Here is a 22,368-nt window from a genome sequence, read left to right on the forward strand (position 1 = left end):
AGTTCAAAAAAGAAAATGGTACTGGGGTAAATAACTTATTTTTTTTAATCTCCAGCTTCCACTCAGTAAACACAACAATACAGCCCAAAGTTTGGTACCCAACAGGCTGCAATGCAGACTGGACAAGTGGCAGCTACGTTTCAACCTTCTGCCTGAGCAGGTAAAGCCCTGGGGCTCCAGCCTCGCTTCCTGGAAAGCTGATTCTGTCATCAGAAATGTAAACAGTTCACAAAATCTTTAAAAGGGATTATATGAGCCTAAGTCACACCTCCTACTGCTCGTGCCTCCAAACCAGAGCTGTAGCTCACGCTGAAATTTTCCTCACCCTTGAGCATTCAAGGGCAAAAGAGTCACGCGGGGTGCTGGCGACTTCCCATTGATATTACTTTGTTCCCACAAGCCTGGAAACCTCCTCCAGCAACATCAGTAACAGGTTCATCCATATAGGGAGTAAAAAGGACACATGGAAAAAAAGGAACACCACCTTAATCTTAAAGGTTGGGCAGGATGGTTTAGAAAAATTAAAATGTCGCAATCCAACACTGAATTGTATTTATGCAAAAAAATGCAACCAAAGGCTACAGACCTTGGAATCCTGTTAAATATTAGGGCACCGATCCCACAACTGAGGTGACAGCTTCACATCCAGTGACACTACTTTTAATTATGCCACTGGTCATGTATTTCATTTATTCCGTGAAATCTGTAAAAGATACCCTGTCATCTCCGTGCTCGGTGCATAAATACACAGTGTAACAGTTTGGATATTTATATTTGGGTTAAGAATGTTACTGCTTAATATGTAACTGAAATGATTAATGTTTAAACAGTAAACTTCTTCCACTTGTCAAGTTACTACTAAAGGTGACTTGCAAATATCCCATGCAAAAAAATGACAGCGACAATTGTTGCTCACAAATGACGAAAATTTCTTTGCAAGCATTTAGCATTTTAAACTGACCCATTTTTCTATGTCATTGTATTCTCTTCAATCACCCAGAGCTTTGTATTTCTTAGTATCTTTTTTTTCTTGGATTTTGCAGAGACTATAGTGTTATCACTCACGTTGTCCACGTTAAGGTCTGTAGCAAAATAGGAATCAAAAAGCAAACTACTTTGCAAAAGTTCAGCTTGTCTTTTGAGTGTTTATCGTGTGTGTAAATCTTACCAGAATGAGGACTCTGGTCCTTCTAAGACCTGACACGGATAAGAAGAAGCTAGGCAAATTCTTGGTACTCTGAATAACCATTATAAAAATACATGATAAGACCAAAAGAAAAAGGTATAAAGAGTCAACAAAAGGAAAGGCAGAAAAAAGGAGGTAAAGAAACAAGCTGGTAACGTGACACTAGGTAAATCTAAACTCATTAATGGAGTGAGTCTGCGCCTATGAGACACCAAGTAGATAATGGCTCACACTGCACGAAGATCTTGAGAAATCACAGAAATCATGGTAACCCTTGACTTTTTACAAACTGTTGCTCTATGTAGGCACAAAAAGCCCACTGGATCGTGACAAAATTCTGAAACTTGTCCTCTGGCACAATTACGACCGCCATCCATCACTTCCTTTTCACCTCATCTGTCTGCACAGGAAGCACAGCCCTTGCCAGTTACGTTCTTTGCAGCTGCAAAATCGGATCTTCCAGAAGACTTACTATTCTTAGTCCTGCTGTTTTACCAACAGCAGACAAGTCCCACAAACCAGATAATTTTTTACACAGGAAGACCAAAGAACTTTTAGAAAGAAATCCAGTTGTAAGGATTGGACCTACTAGGACCATCAGTTCAAGTTGCCTTACACTATTATATACTCCTCCAGTCAATATTTCTTCTTTGTTTAACTGTTGTACTGATATTTACTAAGTATGTGCCTTTCACAGGCTGACTTTTTCTGGAGGGAGGGGAGGCAATCGGCAAAAATGCATCCATTCCTGACAACAGGCAAATACACTGTTAAAAAAAAAAAATCCAGTGAACTTTTATTTGAAAAACTGTTATTCTTCCAAGTTACCTAGAAGAGATAACTTAAGTTTGACAGCAGAGATTGCCTCTTGTACTGAAACAGACCTCTGCCAGCAGAATTAAAGTTCAGTTTGGCTAGGCAACAAGAGCTTTGGAAACCTTGCACAGTCACTAGAGAGCTCCAGCTGTTAGACAAAGGATTCCACAACCCCAGAAATTACTTATCCTAAAATCACTAAGCATTTGTGGCTGGGGCTGGGTGTTGCCTAACCTAGATGTCCTGAGATGGTCAAGGATGCTCTGCATTCAGGGCAGAATGGGCTAGAACTGGAAGCAAGAAAGTAACCAGACACACCACTCTGACCAGTATTAAGTCTGTTATCTGGAATGATCTCTCTCAAACCTTCCTCGTACCAGCCTTTTTGTCTGGTGGCCAGAATGTTCTCCCTCTCAGTCTTAGGGCTGCATTCCTTCAAACACAATCACACAAGAGCAAAAGACAGATATCCTTTCTTCAGTTCTTCTCTCAGATCACATAACCCAACAGAGAAGATGTGCTCCCAGCCACAGCATCAGTCCAGCAGAAGTATTTCATTTGTTATGTGACCCGATGTTAAAGGCATCCACCATGGGGCCTGGTTTGTCTGAGGGTTTTCTCTCTCTCCCAGAAAAAGAAGTCTGCACACCCTATTTTCATGCCCTTCCTACAATTGAAATATACCCGGTCAGGGAGTGATTTTAATATTACATAGTTAAATAGTATTTGTTGGTTTTCACAAGATGGGTAAGTACAGTTTTTAACGACAGAGATGATTAAGACTAAAACTGGTGCCACAGTCCGACTGAAGCACCTATGCTATGTAAGAGTTTTAGGAATCAAGTGAGTTAATCACATTACAAACTCTGAAAGCCTTGGGGGTAATACCATTTACTGTAGCTGATAAATGGGATCCTACCCAATTTTGATTTAAGTTTGTCTTTTATGTCAGTAGAAAGGATAGCAAAAGCTAGAAAGAAGATTATTCTCTTGCTTTTACTCTATTTCAAGTCTATTAAAACTCAATTTCTCTGACAGTCAAATTTTGTTTTGTTTTAAAGGTTTTCATGGTTCTTTTTCAGGTCAGAGAGGAATTTTGAGAATGGTATGGGAAACCATTTGGTCATTTTAATAAAGGAAGACATTACTGATACAGAAACAAGTAGAAATCGGAGCATCCAGTAACCTTTAAAGATGTAGACCATACCATGTGCCAATGAAGAAGTGAAAATTTGCACTCGCTGAAGTCCTCACTCTGCAAATGTGCAAAATGAGGACAAGCAATGCTTTCCTCTGTATTTATTCCCAGAACAGAAGGTGTATAAATGAATTAAGATGACATTGACAGAAAGTCCTAATACTCCACGGAGTTTCAGTTGGATGCATCCTCCTCTCATTGCCATTACATGGATAGCAGACAGATACAAATGTTGGAGCAAGTTGAAAGTCTTCAAAAAGCATAGCAGCAATCCTCTAAATCTGTACGAAAGCTGTTGAGAGCTGCAGATCCCCACATGATTTCTTTAAGCATTTAGTTAGAAATTACCAATGGACAAGGACTTTGAAAATATTAGAAATAAGAAATATTAGAAACATTGAGATCAACTTTTCACAAAAACTATTTTAGAAACAGGGGTGTGATGGTACTTACCACATGGCAAAGAGTTATCCTCTTCTATTGTCTTATTATAGACCCAATCCTCCTTTCTCCAGCGCACAACACTACCATCTCTGCAGTCCTTGGCAAGTTTTATATTTGCTTTATCCCACATTCTAAACATGTACAGCTCCCCGGCCATACCCAGGTTAGGTGATGTCGCTGTACCTGGCAGCCTTGCACAGCCAAGTAAAAACTGCCCTTTTCCAGGGAGATCCATTTTTTCAGGTAGTTTCTTGTTTCCTTTTTTTGTTCCATTTATGAATAACTTTACCTCCTTGTCTTCACTTTTCCACTGGATACATATTTGATGCCAGGTATTTTCATGAAGCACTGCTGACATATTTATTTGATTTCCAAACAACCATATCCCCAATTTACCATGATCTCCGGTAAGTCCAAGATCATACTTATTTGCAGAGATATTGCTGGTAGGTGTTTCTTGATTATACACATATGCTGTCCAGGGACTACTTGAGGAATTTAGCTTGAGGCTCACACAAACGGTGAATTCTCTCAAGGAAAGCAGAGAAATTCGTGGTGACATAATCCAAGGATCTTCACATTCGGTCTTAAAGACTGCTTTGTATCGTCCTAGGAAATCCTCGTGATCTAAATAAAGAAAAGGTGATTTGTAAAATTACTTCTTTTTTGAAAGGATCTTCTATATGAATGTTATTCAGCCATGTAAGTACCTTTTCTAGGTATTTACCTAAGAGTTGTCAAATTACATATTATCAAACGTCTTCATATCCTTCTCGTAAGCTATTTTTTGGCAGTGGGGAGCAACAAATTTGGAGGCAGTTAATCAATCCTAGCTTCTCAAGAAGGCTTTGAGATAAAACTCATGCACAAGATGAAGTACAATCATGTAGCTCCCTAGAAAGGCACTCAAACTACAGGCAGGAGGCAAAGACAGAATCACATTTCAGTTCCTGTTGCCAAGACCACACAGGTATTTTGCATTTAATAGACAGCGCATAAAATACAGGCACAGAGTTAGAAGAATCATAGAAGGAACTATAAGTCTTACTGCCTTCTCATCTCCCAGACTTGCACGCTGCTTTTCTGAAAAATGTCGTGCTCCTTTGTGCTTTTTTTAAAAAACAGAAAAAAAAAAAGAAAAAAAAAATCAACAACGACAACAAAAAACACACCCTGTGATACTGGCACAGCTTCAGCAGGAAAGGTAGAAAATAGCCATACTCTAGAAGAGAATGAACTTGGGTAAATTTCAGGAAATGTGGCTTGGAGTCCCTGCTTTGTTTTAAATTTAATCCCATCCAGCCCCCACTCCCAGTTCTCTAACAGAGCATTTAGTTGCAGAGACATCCAGTCTACGAATCCCACATCTGCTTAGGCAGAGATGGCAACCTGGAGTTTAACCATGAAAATACACAGAATTTTAGGTGCTAACTGTAAATTTACTGGTGAAAGCAAAGTGTCAGGCTATGTCAACACCGGTAAAACCAGCAGTGCTGTGGAATACCTGAACTACTTGAACCTGATCTTAATTGTTAAGTTCTTGTTGATGCCTCATTTCCTCCTTTGTCCCACTACAGGTAAGTACAGGCTTTTGTGGCTGTAGACGTAAGCTCTCTGGAGTGGGGACTGACTCTTCACTTCTGAAAAAAGGCACATCCCAGCTATACAATCATTATCATGATTGCTTGCTTTATTGTGCACCCATCAGCAACAACATGAATCCAAAAAAAAAAACCCTCCCGTGGGATGTGTAATGGAATTATGGGAAAAGGAAACAGCGTGGTAGATGCCAAAGCTCTATAAAAGAATACATTACTGATAGCTTTAGGAAGGCATTCATTTATCAATATATGCAGAGCTTTTATGTACCCTCCAGAAAAGGTATGTGAGTAATGACGACTGAATCATAGCAGAGTAAGCTTGGTCAATATACAAATAAAGTTTTTTTTTCATTAGCTCCCCTGTGAAAAGACAAACCTTGAGGCAACTGGGATCCAGGCTTTCTTTTCAAGGCATGTCCCATTCATAGCCCTAGCTAGCTGTCAGGGTCACTGCCCGCTCTTCTCTGATCATCTCAGCCCACCAGCTTTCCTCGGGACAATTCTGAATCAGGAATTTGCTCGAATTTTGTCCCTCGATCCTGGGGCTGCCAAACTTCTTTTTCAATAGCAATGAAAAACAGGAAAACATTCCTAATTGTGGCAACTCCAGCTTGATACATACAAGCTACCAGAAAAAGTTTTAAACAAAATATTTATTGATCCATTTTCATGGAAAGTCACTGATAATTGCTCTTGTGACATACTAGAGCTCGGAGATTCCTTATGTGACGTTAATTAGCAGAAGCTTGCAGGCATCTTTCACAACCCTGAATCATTCCTAAAGTTCAGCATACACCACGGTAGTGCCATGCAAGGCTAGAGACCAAGCAGACTTGAAGAACTCTTGAGTTTTCAGGCCAGATCAAGTGAAATTCCTAATTAGCGGAGAGTAGATTTTTAATGGTGAGATTATGCTTAGCATTGTTCTACACATCCTGGCAATGGATAAGTGAAACAGACTTGTTCTAACGAGAAGCAATAGAACTACTTCCCCCCTCCACCACACCCTAAAGCATGAGTTCACTCATTCACTTTGGCAATTTGTCGGAGTGCATCAGGCAAAATCTGGTATGCTCAGCAAAGAACAGTTCAGCATGGAAAACTAGTTTTTAAAATGTGACTTAAAAGCTGGGGTGAGGAAGACTGGGTGGGGGGAAATGTCCCAGAAGTGGAGTTTTTTGGATACAGACTCAAATGTACCCTTTTTATTAAAAGGCAGGCTGCAATTAAAATTAATCTTTTACTTTCCAATTTGCACAGAGCACAATGAATCTGACTATATGAAGGAAGCAGAGAGCTAGATGCACAGTCACATGCTAACAATTGTGACATAGGCCCCCTAAAGAAAAATAATTGCTTAACTTCTTCACTACTAAGTAGGAATTACACTGGAGGTTTTGAAAGATCTGTAGCTGCTGTTCCTCATAGCGCTTACGTCAGCAATTTATTTGCATGAATCAAATGCCCTCCAAAATTCCCGTAAGCAAGATTGAGTATACAGAGATGGCCAAAGTGACCTGTGAAGGAAGTCTCCTGACACAGCTTCAAAACATGCAGTCACTGTTAACAACCCAGGATCCCTTTATCTTTCAAAAATTGGAAGTCCATGTTAATCAAAACTTGAGACATCAACAGCAGACCTGATTTTGGAAGTGAACAAATTCTGAGAGCGGCTTGATTTCATGTTAGGCAGGGATGAAAAATCATAGCACATTCTTGACAGGTGCCTGACACTATGAAGTTGTCAAGGTAGCCAAAGGGCAAGCCAGACATACATATATACAAGCAGTTTGGAGAAACGTGAGGCTTCAAAGAGGATGTGAACTTGCAGATGACGGCTGTCTTAATGCAGGTAACCAAGAGAAATGGAGCAAAATGAGATCAATCCTGCTGATGATTCTCCTACAGTGCTTTGTGTCGTTCAGGAAGACTTTTGTCGATCAGTATGCAAGGCCTGATGAATTAATTTAAAGGAACAAAAGAGTTTACTTAGAGAGGTCTACCCTTCACTATTTAAAGCCTTGAAGAAACTGGGATGTCTGGAAAACTTTGTCCCAAACAGTTTGTAAAAAAAAAAAAAAGTGTCAAAAAGTGGTGCCAAAGCTAGAGACCTGATACTAATCTTGTTTGAATTGTTATAGTAAAGGCTTGAAAAACTTCGTGTGGCCAGTCAATCCAAAGAACACTGAAAAAATGCATAAGAAATCATAACCACAATCAGAAAATGCATTTCAATGGTCCAAGTGGAACACACAGCACAGCACTAAATTAGTTAGAAATTAATTATCAACATCATCTTAGCTAGGTCTGTTAGATATGTGGGTGGATGCAATACAAGAAGGAGGTAACATTACTTCAAAGCCCTGGAAGTTCTGTTAATGATCGTTTATTTTCTCTGGTACTTTTGGGCTGTGGCCCACCCTTGACCCTAGAAGTGAGGAGCTGGAACTGGCTGTCCTTTGCCAGGGGCATTCTGAGCTTACGATTAGTTCCTGTGGGTCCAGACAATACAAATCATGTTTGGAAACCTGCCCGTCCAATGTACCTTTATCACCACTGCACAGAAAACATTGCATGGGAGAAAGAATGTTCCAAAAATCTTCAGATTAAGAAAAATAAGCATAAACCACCAGATGGAGTCAAGGAAACTCCATCCAGTAGGAACTAGGGTCTGACATTTCACGGACATTTGCTGTACTCACACACTTTATCTATTTCAGAAATGCAAATTGTTGCATTTCATCTCTAACAGATGCAAGCACTGGGGTTTTCACCCTCACGAAAACTAAGAGCATTCACTTAAGCGTGCTCTCTCAAGCACTAGAAAAAATCCTTAAGTGCATACATGTACTTTCAAACATCTAAAACAACCTTTTTCCTTTTCAAAAAGTAAAACAGAAGTGAAACAGAAATGCAACCTCTCTTTCTTCAAAAATTTCAGGTCTAATAACTGATATCTCTAGAAGAGATGGTCAACCATAGGCAATAAGAATTAGACCTGTAGGATTCTTTCAGTACATTAACTGCTATCATTTTCCTTACACTACTAATAGCTACTATATGAGTACAATTGAGCATTAGTTCAGTTGCGTCTTCCCTTCAGTCTAAACAGTCATGTGTTTATGCATATGCGCAATCTGGCTTTTAACCAGTAACAACATCCATTAATTTCTGTACATGTGTTTGCCACCTGTAACACATTTGGGCTGTTACACTCCATTAAAATGACATCATAAAAATCCTGATGTATTCCATCTAGAGCTGATAGCTGTTCTTAATAATAAGTTTAAACTTTCTACATATGGGTCACTTGATTCTGCTGAATGTCTTGGAAATCCGAAGCTAACAACTGTTTCTTCAAAACAAATTTTGTCCCTTGTTTTCATTCACAGCCCTACTGAGATATATGGGGATAAACTACATCGTATTATCCAGTGTCCTATTCATCAGAAGGAACACAGGCAGTTCTTCCCTCTTCATACTTTATGGAGAACACAAACATACGTTGTCACCTTAGTTGAGAAAGGAACTGAGTAAAGATGCTGCTGACAATGCTAACAGCCTAAAACCTAAACAAAACAACAGACAAGTAAACAGACAAGAGTGTAGAACCATAAATAAATCCTTGTATCAGTTTATATCTTCTTGAAGGATTACTGTCTGGCAAGTCAAGCATAATTAAAAGACAAAATCCCTCTTTGCTTGCTTCCTCAAAACTAGCAGTTGAACTGTTAGAAACTGACCTTCTGGCGTACAATAACATGCACAACACAGGAGGCAGCTCTAAAACTAAGCATTAAGTAAGTGACAAAAAAACTCCTGTAATTTTGTAATATTCCAGGCCTGACACTAGCATGATTAATGCATTAAACACTACCAATGCAAGAAGTTTTACAAATGACATGCACTGTATCAGTTGAGGTCCAGAGTAGTGAGACTTGCACCTGCCAGCTTACAGAACAACAACAAACAGAACACAGATTTGCTGCTTCTACTGTACCTCATACACAAACATCACCATACCAGTTATTCAATTTCTACTAGAAATGACAAGAAGTATTTATTTTTCATTTAGTGTTATATAAAAAGCATACAAAGCATACAAGGTCGAATTTGAATACATCATTTCTGTTACATGTTTTGGACCTTATTATTTTTTCCATAGCCATATTCAGATCCACAGCCAGAAACAATGTGGGAGCTTGTTAATGTTCATATCTGAACTATGTACAGTGAAGCTAAAAGGATGTTGAGATGTTCGTGAAAGAGAAGTATAAAACATTTAATAAAGGCTCTGTAATGGTAACAATGCCATTTCAAAAAATTGCAAGAAAGTAGTTTGTCTTGTTATCATGTATTGTATTTATATTCTTTCCTCATCCATAGACCAAAATAAGTTACTACTGATGACTTCTTGTGAAAACAAATACTGTGAATTTAGGGTTTGTATATCCCAACTGAGCATTGTTTTAATTCTTGCTAATGACAATTGTTCCCTTTGATTTCAACAGGGCAGAAACTTGTTCCGTTCTGAATATATCCAGAAGTCCCACTCACCAAGACTAACATTGCTCATTTGGAATACCAACACTAGATGAATCAGGAAAAATGTGTCTTACCTTTGCCTGCTGTAGCCAGGAACAAATGAAGTAAAAGGACTGCTAGAGCAATCCTGAATCTCAATAAAATGTGCTGTATTCTGCCAACACAGCAGTGCTGTTTTCCCCAGGCAACCATTCTAGAAGAAAAAAAATGAATAAATTAAGCACAGTGACTATAAAAAACATAGGTGCACAAGCATGACAAATGACTCCTGGTTTCCAACCAAGGAGTGCAATCTTTTCAACACTGTTATACTATTGGGCATACATTGTACACAAATACACAAACACTCTGTAGAGTGCTGGCAAGTCACCAGGAATGAAATATCTGCTTGCTGGAGGAAAAAGAAACAAAACACTCAAGCTCTAATTCTCTGAAGAATCACAAATACATCAGATCACAACCATGAGTCCTTCCACAAGTAAAGCTTTCAATATCTGAAAAGCAAACAAACAAACAAAAGCAAAACACAAGCAAAACAAAACAAAACAAACACAGAAGAAATAGCCTGAGGAGCTTTTCCAAAAGCTTTGTTAATCTCAGAAAGTATATGGGAAGCACGTCTTTGGTTCCCCACCCACAGGTTCTATTACCTGACACTTTAATAGCCAAAGTGGGAATCCCTATGGAACACACAAGACTTTGATACCCAATCCTCGTCTCATTCTCAAAGTAAAAAGTTACTGCAAAGCTCAAAAAATTTAAAAACATCAAAAGTCACTGTGTGCAGAACATTCCTGCAGTATATCATCAAAACCCAGTTCCTCCACATATCTTCCTAGGGATGGCTGCTTCAGGTGAGCAGTGGGACATGGTGCTGAACCTGCCTCCTACTATAAGATACAACACTCTATGAAATAATACATTTTTAGTCAGATCCTTGCAAAAAAAAGGTACATTTTCTGGATATTTTGCATGCTGAAAGAACCAGTAAGTGAAACATTCATGTGGTTTTTGAATGCATTAGCTCTTTAATGAAGCATTTTAGAGACTCATAGTACAAGTGATGCAATGGTTGATTCTTAAGATAAATGTAAAGCAGTAAACTTTATATATTTATTATATATCTTTGATGTATCAGCTTTATGGCAGATCAGAGCATTCTGCATGACATCAGAAGTTTAATTTGGCCTTCGTGAGTTTAGTGGACTTATGAGTGTATTGATTAGCACTGAAAAAAAGTTTGCAGTCATTCTACCTGTAAACTTTATTGCATTTTTGTACATGCTACATCAGGCTTCAACAGGTTTCCTTCTATTTGGGAACCGTGAACTGTGAATTCCTTCAGGTGTTGTAAATTCATGCTAAGGTTGGAGCTAAACTGATTTTTTTCAAGCTTTTATATTAACGTAAATATTTATTAGCCTAAAATGGTTACTATGGGCTGAACACTCCAAGTAAAGTGCCTTGGGAATAAACTGAGAAATAATAAGTGAGTGAAGTTGCTAGGTAATCAACACTTTGGAAATTGATTAAAATTACATGCAAATAAATAACACAAACATAACAGCGTAGCACAGAAAACAAAGTAATGGCTTTATAAAAATTAGAACTGTGCAACATTATTGCCAGCCAGTGTTTCCACCAGTTACACAGTAGGTGATATTTCTAGCAGAAAAGTTAAATCATACTGATTGTATTGACGCAGACTGATCTAGACGGTGACCATAGTGCTTCCATTTTGCAGATGCTGGATGCCACACTTAAAACTGAAATACTCTAAGGAAATAAGTCAAATTGTGGCAATACCATGAATGACATCTGCATGGGTGCTGCAGATGTTAATAAGTAGGAAGAAATGCTCCTGATAAAAGGAAAACAAAGATTAAGCATACTAAAACTGAGAGAAAAAACATGGTATGCTAAAAGAATGGACACAGCTAACATGGACAATTCTATGCAGGAATGGACCAAACCAGACAAAAATAAAAAAAAAAAAAAGCAAGAAACTTCAGAAGCCAACTGGCTTTCTAAAGATTTGCAGGAAACATATCCTATCAGGCATTTCCCAAACCAGTGTTCAGCTTGTCCTGAACACCTAAATATCATCTATTAATAAAGCTCTTCTGTCCCATTCACATTGCGATTCTTCATTTCTCAGCAGCAGAAACAAGTGACACTAGAATTGGTGTTGTCCTACCATATCACCATGAACAGATAGTTACCGTACTAAAGAAGAGATTTCCCCATAAAGTGAAGGGATAGATGGGCAGCTTGGCTTTGCTTGGAAGTGACCTGATTTGAGATGAGAATGGGAAGTGGGAGTAAACAGAGAAAGTACACACAGCTTTTAGTTGTGTGTTTCTTTTAACACTCTTAAATTGTATCGTAGACGGACCATCCTTGACGTTGTCAGTCACAAACACTTGAATCCGACAGATGTTAAAGCATGACATTTTTTATTATCAGTTTTTAAGGATCATTAGTGTAATTCTGCTACTTAATTTACTGACTACAGAGCCCAAAAATACTCAGTGTATAATATTCAACACCTACAAGTTTAGTAATTGGTGTTGGTAAGTCCCGAAGCAAACTCTTGCCCTGTATCCGACATAATCCTGACTCAGAATGCCACTACAGTCTCTGCATCTCTTTTCTTCCTCAAGCCTCAGGTCTGCAAAGAGATGTACATGAAATTAGATGACTAGGACAAAGGTTTACTTCCATACCTTCAAGCATGCCCTCTGTTTGGTCTGGCAGACCTCCTTACGCAATCCCTTTAGTGCCTCACCCACTACAAAGGACTTCATTCTAAGCATCCAAATTTGAGGGTAGGAGCCAAGAAATCCCTGTTTCTAATTCCAGATCTGCCCTGAATGCACCGTAGCCCTTAGGAGTTTGAACAGACCTTACTCTAACTCAGGCATCCCACAGTGAACTTTGCTAATATTTGTCCAGTGATTAAATGAAAGGATGTAATAAATACTTTCCGCACATTTAGATTTTTATCCCCCTTGTTGGGTTTATTTTTTCTGGGCATTGTTCGCACTTCCTGAGATGGGCCTGGCAAAGATAAATGAGGACAGAAGCACAGATTCTTGTTGACAGAATCAAGAATATATCAAGAATTCTGAGGCTATTCAAAGTTATGAATGCAAATTAATGCTCTCAGGAAGCAGTAACAGACAGATAGGAGCAAAATGAATGAATATGTAAAGGGAAATCCAGACATGGTCACTGCTCGGTTGACTTTTTCAAAGACCTTCAGCATTTGTGCTAGCTCATTATTTGTTCCAGTGTCTAGTGAAAATTACTACAAAAAAAAAAAAAAAAAAAACGTTAGGAAATGACATTAGTGCTGCTTTCTTTTTTACAACAATCTTGTTGACACACTATCGAAGAAAAAAGATCCTACTAGCTTTGAGAGTTCTTTTTTTTAAAGCAAGATGTGAAGTAGGATTTCACCACATCTATTGAAATGAGATCATGCAATACATTCCAAAATGTTTGGACATCATGTTTCTGTTCAACCTATTTTAATCCCCTCTTTGTACAGGGATTCTAAAGATATTCTCTTAATTCTAAAAAGTAAATTCATCATAAATATACATTTGTGAACATTATAGACAGGTGTAAGTCAATTTTTTCATTCATTCATATAACCGAACAATTTCATTGTTCATTACAATAGATTGATAGAGTATGACTCATAAGCCCAGCATGAATCTGCCTAGTTTTAGCAGCAGGAAGAAAAATTTTCACTTGGAAATCAAGCAAATCTAATCAAGTGCAACAGCTCCTGGGTGTAACTACTGAACCACCCACATGTGGGAAAGAATTCTACACAGAGACCACAGGTAAAGATGTTGTCATAACTTTCTGGTTGTCATAACTTTCTCACTTGCTATTCTCAAATAACAACTAAGCAACTTGTATTTACAAAGAGCTAACTGCCTGAAGTAGAAGAGAATATTCAATGACTTTCAGAAATTCAGAAAGCAGGAAATAAGAACTGAGGTATAAATCTGTTCCATCCTGTTTCCTCTCCATTTAAAGTGCTGTATTTTGACCAGCGACAGGCTTGTAGCCTTGGTACCCAGGTTTCAGACTACTTATCACAGCTTGTCATTAATTTGAAAGTGACATCAGAATTGGAAGACCTTTCCTTAAAATAAATAAATAAACACACTTTGAAAACTTAGATGGTTGTTTTGCACGTTGTGTTACAAGTTGCAGTTTTGCATTGGCATCACACTCTCCAGAACTTACAGAGGGTACTGGAAACAGCCAGCAAGAAGTCTACAGAGGCGTCTGTATTCTTACCATTACTGTTAGCTGCCTTATGTCATGCTATTTTATTAGCTTTCTGATGGCATCGTCCTTCAACACGATGGGAGTTTTGCCTGCCTAAGGAGCACAGTTTCTGCAGGAGCTGTTACTGAAATCTAACAGACTGACCAGGACAAACACTGTGTCAGCGAGCCTGCTGCAGATGGATAAGCAAAATAGGGCCATGAAGGTCGTAAGCTAAGAGCAACTTATGAGAGTAGGCAAAGAAAATTGCTAAAACCAAGCCCCGTAAGGCATCACTCTGCTGTACCCACCTTTGTACCTCTGAAAGGTAGGTAGCACTACTTGTAGCTGATGTTTTGCAAGCACTTCAGCTCACCAGTCAGTCATAGGCACACACCTCGAAGAGGGCTCAGAGGTGCCCCAGGAAAGCAGGCATGCTGAGAGCCCAGTGGGAAGGCAGAGGAGATAGGGGCCAAGCATCTGCAACCAGCCTCCAGGGTGGCTGCCTGGCGCAGCTCCACGCAGCATGCAGCAGGAGGAACTTGGGCTGCTTTCCAAGTCTGCACCCGCAGTGACCTGTGGGGATACCCGGCCTTCCTTCAGCCACTTCTTGCCTTGTGTTAGGTTTTCAATAGGCTTAAAGGCATAAAAATACAGCTGCTTGCACCGTATAGTACTCCGTTAAGCCAGCTTTTGAAAATGACATTCACATTTTACACTGCTTGATGAATATGTCTATTTACTGGCAGTTGTTAAAATGCAATAAACTGTTGGTTCTCTCCTGCTGAGCTTTAGCCAGAGCAGGTTCTCACAGCCAATGCATAAACTGTTGGTAACAGAAACTCATGTTGGAAATTATAGCCCAAAGCAATCAGTCATTTACTTCTGACTAGGCTGTCCACCTCAGGCTGTTTTGTTCAAATCACACTTATTTCATCCATAGTCACTGGGGCCCAATTTGCCTACTTGCACAGATACCCTCTATTAAGATCTTGGGTTTTTAAAAAATGAATTTACCAAACAGAAATGTCTGTTGAGGAGGAGGCTGAGAGAACTGAGGTTGTTCAGCCTGGAGAAGAGAAGGCTCTAGGGAGACCTTACAGTGGCCTTCTAGTACCTAAAGGGAGCTACAGGAAAGCTGGGGAGGGGACTCTTGGTCAGGGGGTGTAGGGATAGGAGAAGGGGGAATGGCTTTAAACTGAAAGAGGGTAGATTTAGGTTAGATCTTAGGAATATATTCTTCACTCTGAGGGTGGTGAGGCACTGACACAGGCTGCCCAGAGAAGCTGTGGGTGCCCCATCCCTGGAGGTGTTCAAGGCCAGGCTGGATGGGGCTTTGGGCAGCCTGGTCTGGTGGGAGGTGTCCCTGCCCATGGCAGGGGGTTGGAACTGGGTGATCCTTATGGTCCCTCCCAACCCAAACCATTCCATGATACACTAAAAATCAACGTTAAGATTCTGCCTGTTCTTTTGACAGTCTGCATTATTCAAATCTTTACCAGGTGATAAAAGGCAGAAAAGAGCCAAAGAAACATCATATTGCCCAGGTCTGAGAACTTCTTACTGCCTTTAATTACTTTCAGAAACGGAAGACTACAGACTTCTTCCATCAACCCCTTATACTTTCCAGACTGGAACCAAAATGTAGTAAAGTTTCTATGTTATTTTTAAATTTTGGCAGGAGCAAGTTAGATGTAATAGGGAGGACGCTATGTTGGAAAGTCTTATGTCACTGTGAATTTTGGCACATATAGCATCCACCAACTTAAGAGCAGAAGTAGCACCATCGATTTAAAAATGTAGTTCCAGGTGTTTGGTGTTTTATTAAATGCATTTTTTCCAGAAGACAGTAATAGGATTATTACTCTCTGACAATAGTTTGTTTTTCACTAATTCTCTTCAGTATTTATCAAAGTTTATAAAGTCAGGCATATTGTGTTCTACGAAATCCAATCACTTCGTTCAGAACATCAGCTTTTGCTAAAACTGCAATGGTAATGAGAAGAGACAGCTCAAGGAATCTCCAAACAAGTCCTCATGACACGAACCTTTACTCCTTTCAAATGTATTTAATCTTTTACTTTTTCGTAAATTGGCTTACAGAGCGCAACAAGCTGCTTGGTTACACACACTGGCTCTCTGTAGAACTTGTAACTCTGTAGTTCGTTTCTTAACAGAAGTACATGGGAGGAAAAATGCTTGGAGAAATCCATTCTTTTAGTTAGTCTTTGCTCTGCTGCAGGATATTGGTATTAGAAAGATTTTATTTATTTATTTATTTTACTAATACAAAGCTGTGTAAGCCAAGGTCTGCCCTCAGTTACACTCAGAGTTCTCCCCTTATACTTGCGTAAAAGTGTAAGCTTAATCATTATATTTTATGTAAGTGGATTCATGAGTGTAACACCCTACGGATGGCTCTCAATGATGGCATTCAGTGCCATAAAGCACTTTAGGTCCTTAATTGTCTCTTACATTAACTTGTCTCATCTTATATAGCACAAAAATGGATCAGGGAACAACTTCAAGCAACTGCCTTGCTCTCTTTTACCCAGTGTGGCAATGTTTAATTTCCTCATACCCTGGAGATATGCAAGAGGCCTCTTCCTAGCCCGTATAAAAGTTCTGCACTCTCCAGGAAATCCTCTTCTACTCTGTGTACTCCCTTAAGAGAACAGTATTATCTGTGCAGTCTATTAAACCTACTAGAGCAAACGAAAAAGCCTTTCAGTGACAATACCTAAGCAGGTTTGTACTTCAAAGAGTTTCCAAAGTACGGATGAAGTACGACAAGCAGAGATGTAATAAAGTAGTTAATTTGTCACAGGTCCGGTTGCTTCAGCTGCAGACGAGTTAAGTTTACATTTGCATTAGTAATACATTGCAGTATGGAGTACAGTATATAGGTTTCATGGGAGAAAAAAAAGTGTTCTGCAGAGTTAAAGACTGAAAGTAGAACAAAGCAAGCTAGAAAAGTTGTAAAAAAATTACAAGGCTATGTTTAAATTGGCACACAAAAAAAGATTAAAGGAATGCTAAGGATATACCTTGAGCCACGCCAGTAAAAGGGATGAGGAAGAGTGTACAAAGATCTTGGCATTGAAAACAAGACAAATACAGTTTTGCAAAACCTTCCTATTCAGTAACAGAACTTGAATTTGATGGAAGGAAAAGAGGGAAGGACAAAGACTTTTCTAAAGCCAGACTGTTCAAGCCACTGAACAAAGCAAGCAGACCGTAAGGAGTCAAGTGAGGGCCAGGGATGACAGGAAGATGACTTCAGCTCATGCTTTCAACTTTCCTACTCTTAGAAAATAAAATCTGCAAGTTTCTTTCAGATAACTGTAAGTGAGGGAAAGAAATGAAACAGTTGTTTCTGCTAAATTTACACATTTTCCTTCCTTATTCTCCTTGCTACGTTCTACCAACCTGCATAACAGCATCACCCCTCAAAATGTCCAATAAAGAAATGAGATTGTGATTTCATCCTGAACTTTATTTTATCGACTTAACAGGTCTCTTGGACCATGCCATTGGAGCTGTTAAAATCTCTTTGGAAACTAAAGAGCACAACGCTTGCTGGAGGGTTTTTGTTCTTTTTTTTTTGTTGTTGTTTTGTGTTTTGTTGTTATTTTCTTTTATGTTTTTATTTTTCTTAAAATAAATAAATAACACTTCTCAGCCTGTTTTAATCAACAGCCCAATGGCCAAAATGCATAGTTTGTATCAGAGTAATAAAGCTCAACATTTTTTAAAGATGGATGCACTGAAGCAAGCATCTTCCAGAGCCCTACTACAACTCTGCTTGGGAATATGGTATCAGTATCCTGTGCAGCACAAGGAACTTTGGCACCTCTTTCTTCATGTGGGGTAAATATTTTGGGGTCCTCTATTAAGACATTCTATGAAATGGGGTTAAGCCTTAACACCTTAGGTTCCTCCTTAGGGTACCATGTAAGTCTACAGAGCTCAGAGCCCTGTGGTTGTTCCCTTCAGGAACCAAAGTATCAGCCAATACAGCTGATACAAGTTAGGCAATCCTAATCAACTCCTGAAGACTTGAAAGCAGTCAGACAACAGAAGCTGTTGATTTCAAAGAGACTTCAAACTGATTTAAACCAGCACCATTTCTGTCTTCAGCCCCCACTTAAACATCAGCTTCAAAAATTTACTTTTTAGACTCCACATGGCTTCTTCCACCGTCACCACTTCTATAAAAATGTGATTAGCCTTCTTACAAATAAACCACCCTAACCACAATGCTGACTTGCTGAAACACAGATAAGAAAAAAAATGCAATTTTAAATTCAAGTTATATGAGTACTTGGACTATGCTATGAATAAGTAATGAAGGAACAAAGTCCCCTAGACTTCAAAACTTGATGTATTGTAGCGCATTATCAGAAACCCATTCAGTCAACTTATGTCCATATAATTAATTTGGTGCAAAAGAAACAAAGATATTCGAAGTCTGGTGGGGAAGTCAAAAATTAAATGTGGAACTTGGCAACTTTCACAATCAGGCATGCCCAGAAGACTAATAAATCTAGACAACCACAGTGATTTATTCTCTAAAAGTATAAAAGAGATTTTTAAGAGAATATCTAAAACACTAAAACATCAGGAAAAAGACGTTGGGTTTTGTAACACGTGCACAGTAATGTTCCTGTAATCAGCACACCTACACTGCTCATTTTCTCACTACTTGTACTGTTTCTGAATGTCTCTTATCTTGTCAAATGTGACAGCTTCTGGCAAATCTACTGATGTATCTTCTGGCCTTAAATCTTCAATGACTCTTTTAAGGAATGCCATAAATGAGAACATACATAATGCTTCCGCTGTGAGTGGCTCTTCTCTTTTGGCAACTAAGACGTCAACAGACATACTCATGCAAACTTCAGAAAACAGAAATAATGTGATAAATTCTAATTATTTTCTCTAAATTCTATGGAGTGAAAAAGTATTTTAAATAGATTAGAGGACTTCATAAACTATTTCTTTTCCATACATTGTCTCATCTAGCACAACCGACTTTCTACATTTTTCTGTTAAAACAAATAAAAATATGTAAATTGTGTCCCAAACTAGTTTTTTTCTTCTTCTTTTTTTTTTTTCTCTATGATATATCAAGAACACTATTTCAACAGTCTGCAGAAGAGAACCTAGACTGGAAGAACAAGAACCACTGCATTAATAAGGCACAAGCTGAAAAACAGCTGCTACATCAAACAGCAAACTGATTTCTAGGCTCCACCACCCACAGATAAAACAGAAAAGACTGAGGCTGGAACTTAAGCTGCCACATACACTTCCAAAATCTTGTGTTAGTTTCACTATGTATTACCTGAAATGAAACCGTCCTGAGGCTGATGTAACACTCAGAGCTTGCGCACCTGTGGCATATACACCGTGTTCAAGTCACAGCTGGAGACAAATCCATGTGACTCAGGCAGGGAGGAGGCAGAGATCCCTTTTTCTTTGGTCTTTGACTTAATGGCAACTACAAAGGATTCTTCATCCACCCTGAACAACAGTAAGTTTCAAAGATATTTTGGCACAAAAGAAATGCAAGACTCCTAAGCAATTGAGTCCTACTAATTACCACATAATTTATATAAGTCTGTCTTTTCACACAGCAAATACAGATCCTTTCCAAACTGCAATTCCACCAGGAACATATCACTGGAAAGAAGACCCGCTTAGTCATGAGCACCTGTCTGATAAACCTGAAATGTTTCACTTCACTCCGTTCTTGTTCACAAGATGAGTAGCACCTACCAGCGCTCTGCAACAAATTGTTATTCCCTAGGCATAACACATAACGCATTCACCTAGGCATAACAAAACTATCGGACTTACCATTTATCAGAAAGCTCACAGCTCAGGCCAAGTATAGCATGCCCTATTCATTCCCATTCTTCAGTTGAAGTCAATGAGACTAATTCTATGGTCTATCCTGACTTTGGCCTTCAAATAAGCTAACCTAGCATTCCATTGAAAATATTAAAGTCATGCTCTGTTAAGGACACTGATCATAATACTTATTAAGAATTAAAAATTGTCAAAATTTAACAACAGTTATTCTCTCATGGAGTCCAAATCTCTCCTGAATCCACCAATACTCTACTGTTATTAGTGGATGACCTGACTACAAGTATTCATTGCTCTAACTGTATAAACCAAGCAATTAACTTGAGCATTTGAATTTAGTCCTTTATTTCTCTCCAGCTGGCTCTAATTACAGACCATTTCTGTTGATATATTAGGAATACAGGCTTAACATTAAATTTGGATGGCACTGAAGAAAAATCTTGCTTGCAAATGTCATCTGATCTGTGGAATTACCTTAAGATATTAAAGTAAAACTAAGATACTACTAGCATTAGTTTGCTTGATTTTTGACTGCCACTGTAGAAATAATACTCCTAACTTGTAGTGTAAGTTGAAAATTGCAGTGGCACTAGTTCATGTCTGAGCAGAAACCCTTTACGCACGATTTCTGCCTGCATCTTCTTTCAAAGCATTTTACATTTGAGTTTGTTTTTATTGACAAGTTATGCATGCTTCCTTCATGAAGACAAGCACTCAGAGACCCTCCTAAGCAGAGAGATGTTTGCTGTTCTTTAGTTTAATTCAACACACACATTTCCAGGTCACCCCCCACAGGACCCAATCCTGCTCATTCCACTCCTGTGAACATTTACAGAAGTATACTTTCCATCTTTAGGAAGAAACGGCTGAAGCCATAAATTGAAAGCTTAAGAACAGGAAGATCAGCTTGAGCAGCTGTCTTGTAATGATGATGTACGCTGTTAGTTTATGCCAGCAAAGGGATGAAACCGTACTTTGCGTAGAGACGTGCAATGCCAACAATCTGCACAAGTGACAGAGCTAAAGACCCACGTAATTTGCCTTGGGGCTGAACAACACTTAAACCTGCATGCCAAAGGTTGTAAACTCTCCTCTGGCCCACATGGAAGCTCATTCTACCATGTCTTCAGCATGACTATTGCCGATCCCACGTAAGTCCAAACGAGCCCAGGCTTGCTCAATCACACTTTTGATTTGCTGGACGGGCATGCCATCAGAGGGCTAGTGAATTAGTTTACAAACACTTCTCCAGCGCCTTCATGTAAATCAATGAAAAGCAATCAGGCGGTGAAGGCAGCAGCGTTTGGTGCTGTTATAAATGCCGCCCGTGAGTGACAGAACCTATATGTTCACAAAGCAAAGCAAAAACCGACGCAGCCAGGAAAGGACACTACCAGCACACTGATCATTCCTCACTTGGTCTAAATGGGCAAAAAAAAGACCTAAAAAAGGGCTGTCGTGCACAACAGGTGCCTCTGAAAGCACAACCCAGCCTAGAAACGCAGCCCTTTAGGAGGGCTCTTTACCATAAACCGCACTCAAACCCTACCGAGGCGCCAGCCCAAATGACCGGCTTTGGGGCTCACACAAATGCCTCTCCGGTCTCCATCTCCACCGATCTCCTCGCTGCGTTAAATTTTGGGGTGGGCAGCAGGCGGGACCCATCCTGCCACTACACCCCCTGCCCGCACCCACCTGCTAACCCTCACCCTCCCTGCCCCAACATTCCCCAAACGTTCCCAATGGCCCCAACGTTCCCCCAACAGCCCCCAACGTTCCCCAAACGCCCCCGAATGATCCCCAAATGTTCCCCAAAACTCCCCCGATGTCCCCAACCCGTCTCCCCTCGGCGCGGCGCGACCCCCACCCCCGCAGCCGCCGCTCTGCCGGTGCCCAGCCGAGCTCACCTGGCCCCGGGGGACCGCCCGTATCGTCCCGTGTCGTGTCGTGTCGTATCGTATCGTGTCGTATCGTGTCGTCCCGTCCTGTGGTGTCCCGTCCTGTGGTGCCCCGTCCCACCGCCCAGCGCCGCCGCCCTGCCCGCTCAGGCTCCCGGCGCTAGAGGCTCCGCGGCCGGCCCCGGCAGCTCGGGGCAGCCGCTGGCCGCGGCCGGGGGGCGGAGGCAGGCGAGGGAGGTGCTGAGAGAGGCCGGGAGGGAGCCGGGGAGCCCGGCACGTAGCTGAGGGGAGGCGGTGGGGGCACGGCGGGGCTCCACGGCCAGCCCCGTGAGGGGAGGACACGGGTTGCCCCTCGGGGTAAACTGCGCCAAGGTCCCCCCCCTGGCTGTGGGTCTCCACCTCCCTCTTGTTTTTGGGGTGAAGCCTGGCTCGCACTGCACCTTTTTAGGCAAAGGCTGGAGCTTTTGGGGAAAGCGGGTCTTATTCAGTTATACTGAGGAACAGAAAGGGGCAACA

General features: G+C 40.2%; 1 protein-coding gene across 4 annotated transcripts in view; it reads right to left on the reverse strand.

Annotated features, from left to right (window-relative positions):
* The window catches only part of ADGRG2 (adhesion G protein-coupled receptor G2), a 61,001-nt gene extending 38,964 nt beyond the window's left edge, over nucleotides 1-22,037 (reverse strand). For 2 of the 4 annotated variants that reach the window (XM_084505534.1, XM_084505532.1), the window contains exons 1-3: nucleotides 21,862-22,037; nucleotides 9,865-9,983; nucleotides 3,654-4,271 (exon numbers count right to left, since the gene is read on the reverse strand). In XM_084505534.1, the coding sequence (XP_084361660.1) occupies nucleotides 3,654-4,271; nucleotides 9,865-9,982 (736 nt within the window). In that variant the 5' untranslated portion in view covers nucleotide 9,983; nucleotides 21,862-22,037. Of the gene's footprint in view, nucleotides 1-3,653; nucleotides 4,272-9,864; nucleotides 9,984-19,427; nucleotides 19,449-21,861 lie in introns of those variants that run through there. The other 2 variants (XM_084505533.1, XM_084505535.1) reach the window with 2 other exon arrangements.
* Between the last annotated feature and the right edge of the window lie 331 nt (nucleotides 22,038-22,368).

Source organism: Aythya ferina (genome assembly GCF_964211825.1).
Source record: "Aythya ferina genome assembly, chromosome: 1".
In the NCBI taxonomy this organism is placed as follows: domain Eukaryota; kingdom Metazoa; phylum Chordata; class Aves; order Anseriformes; family Anatidae; genus Aythya; species Aythya ferina.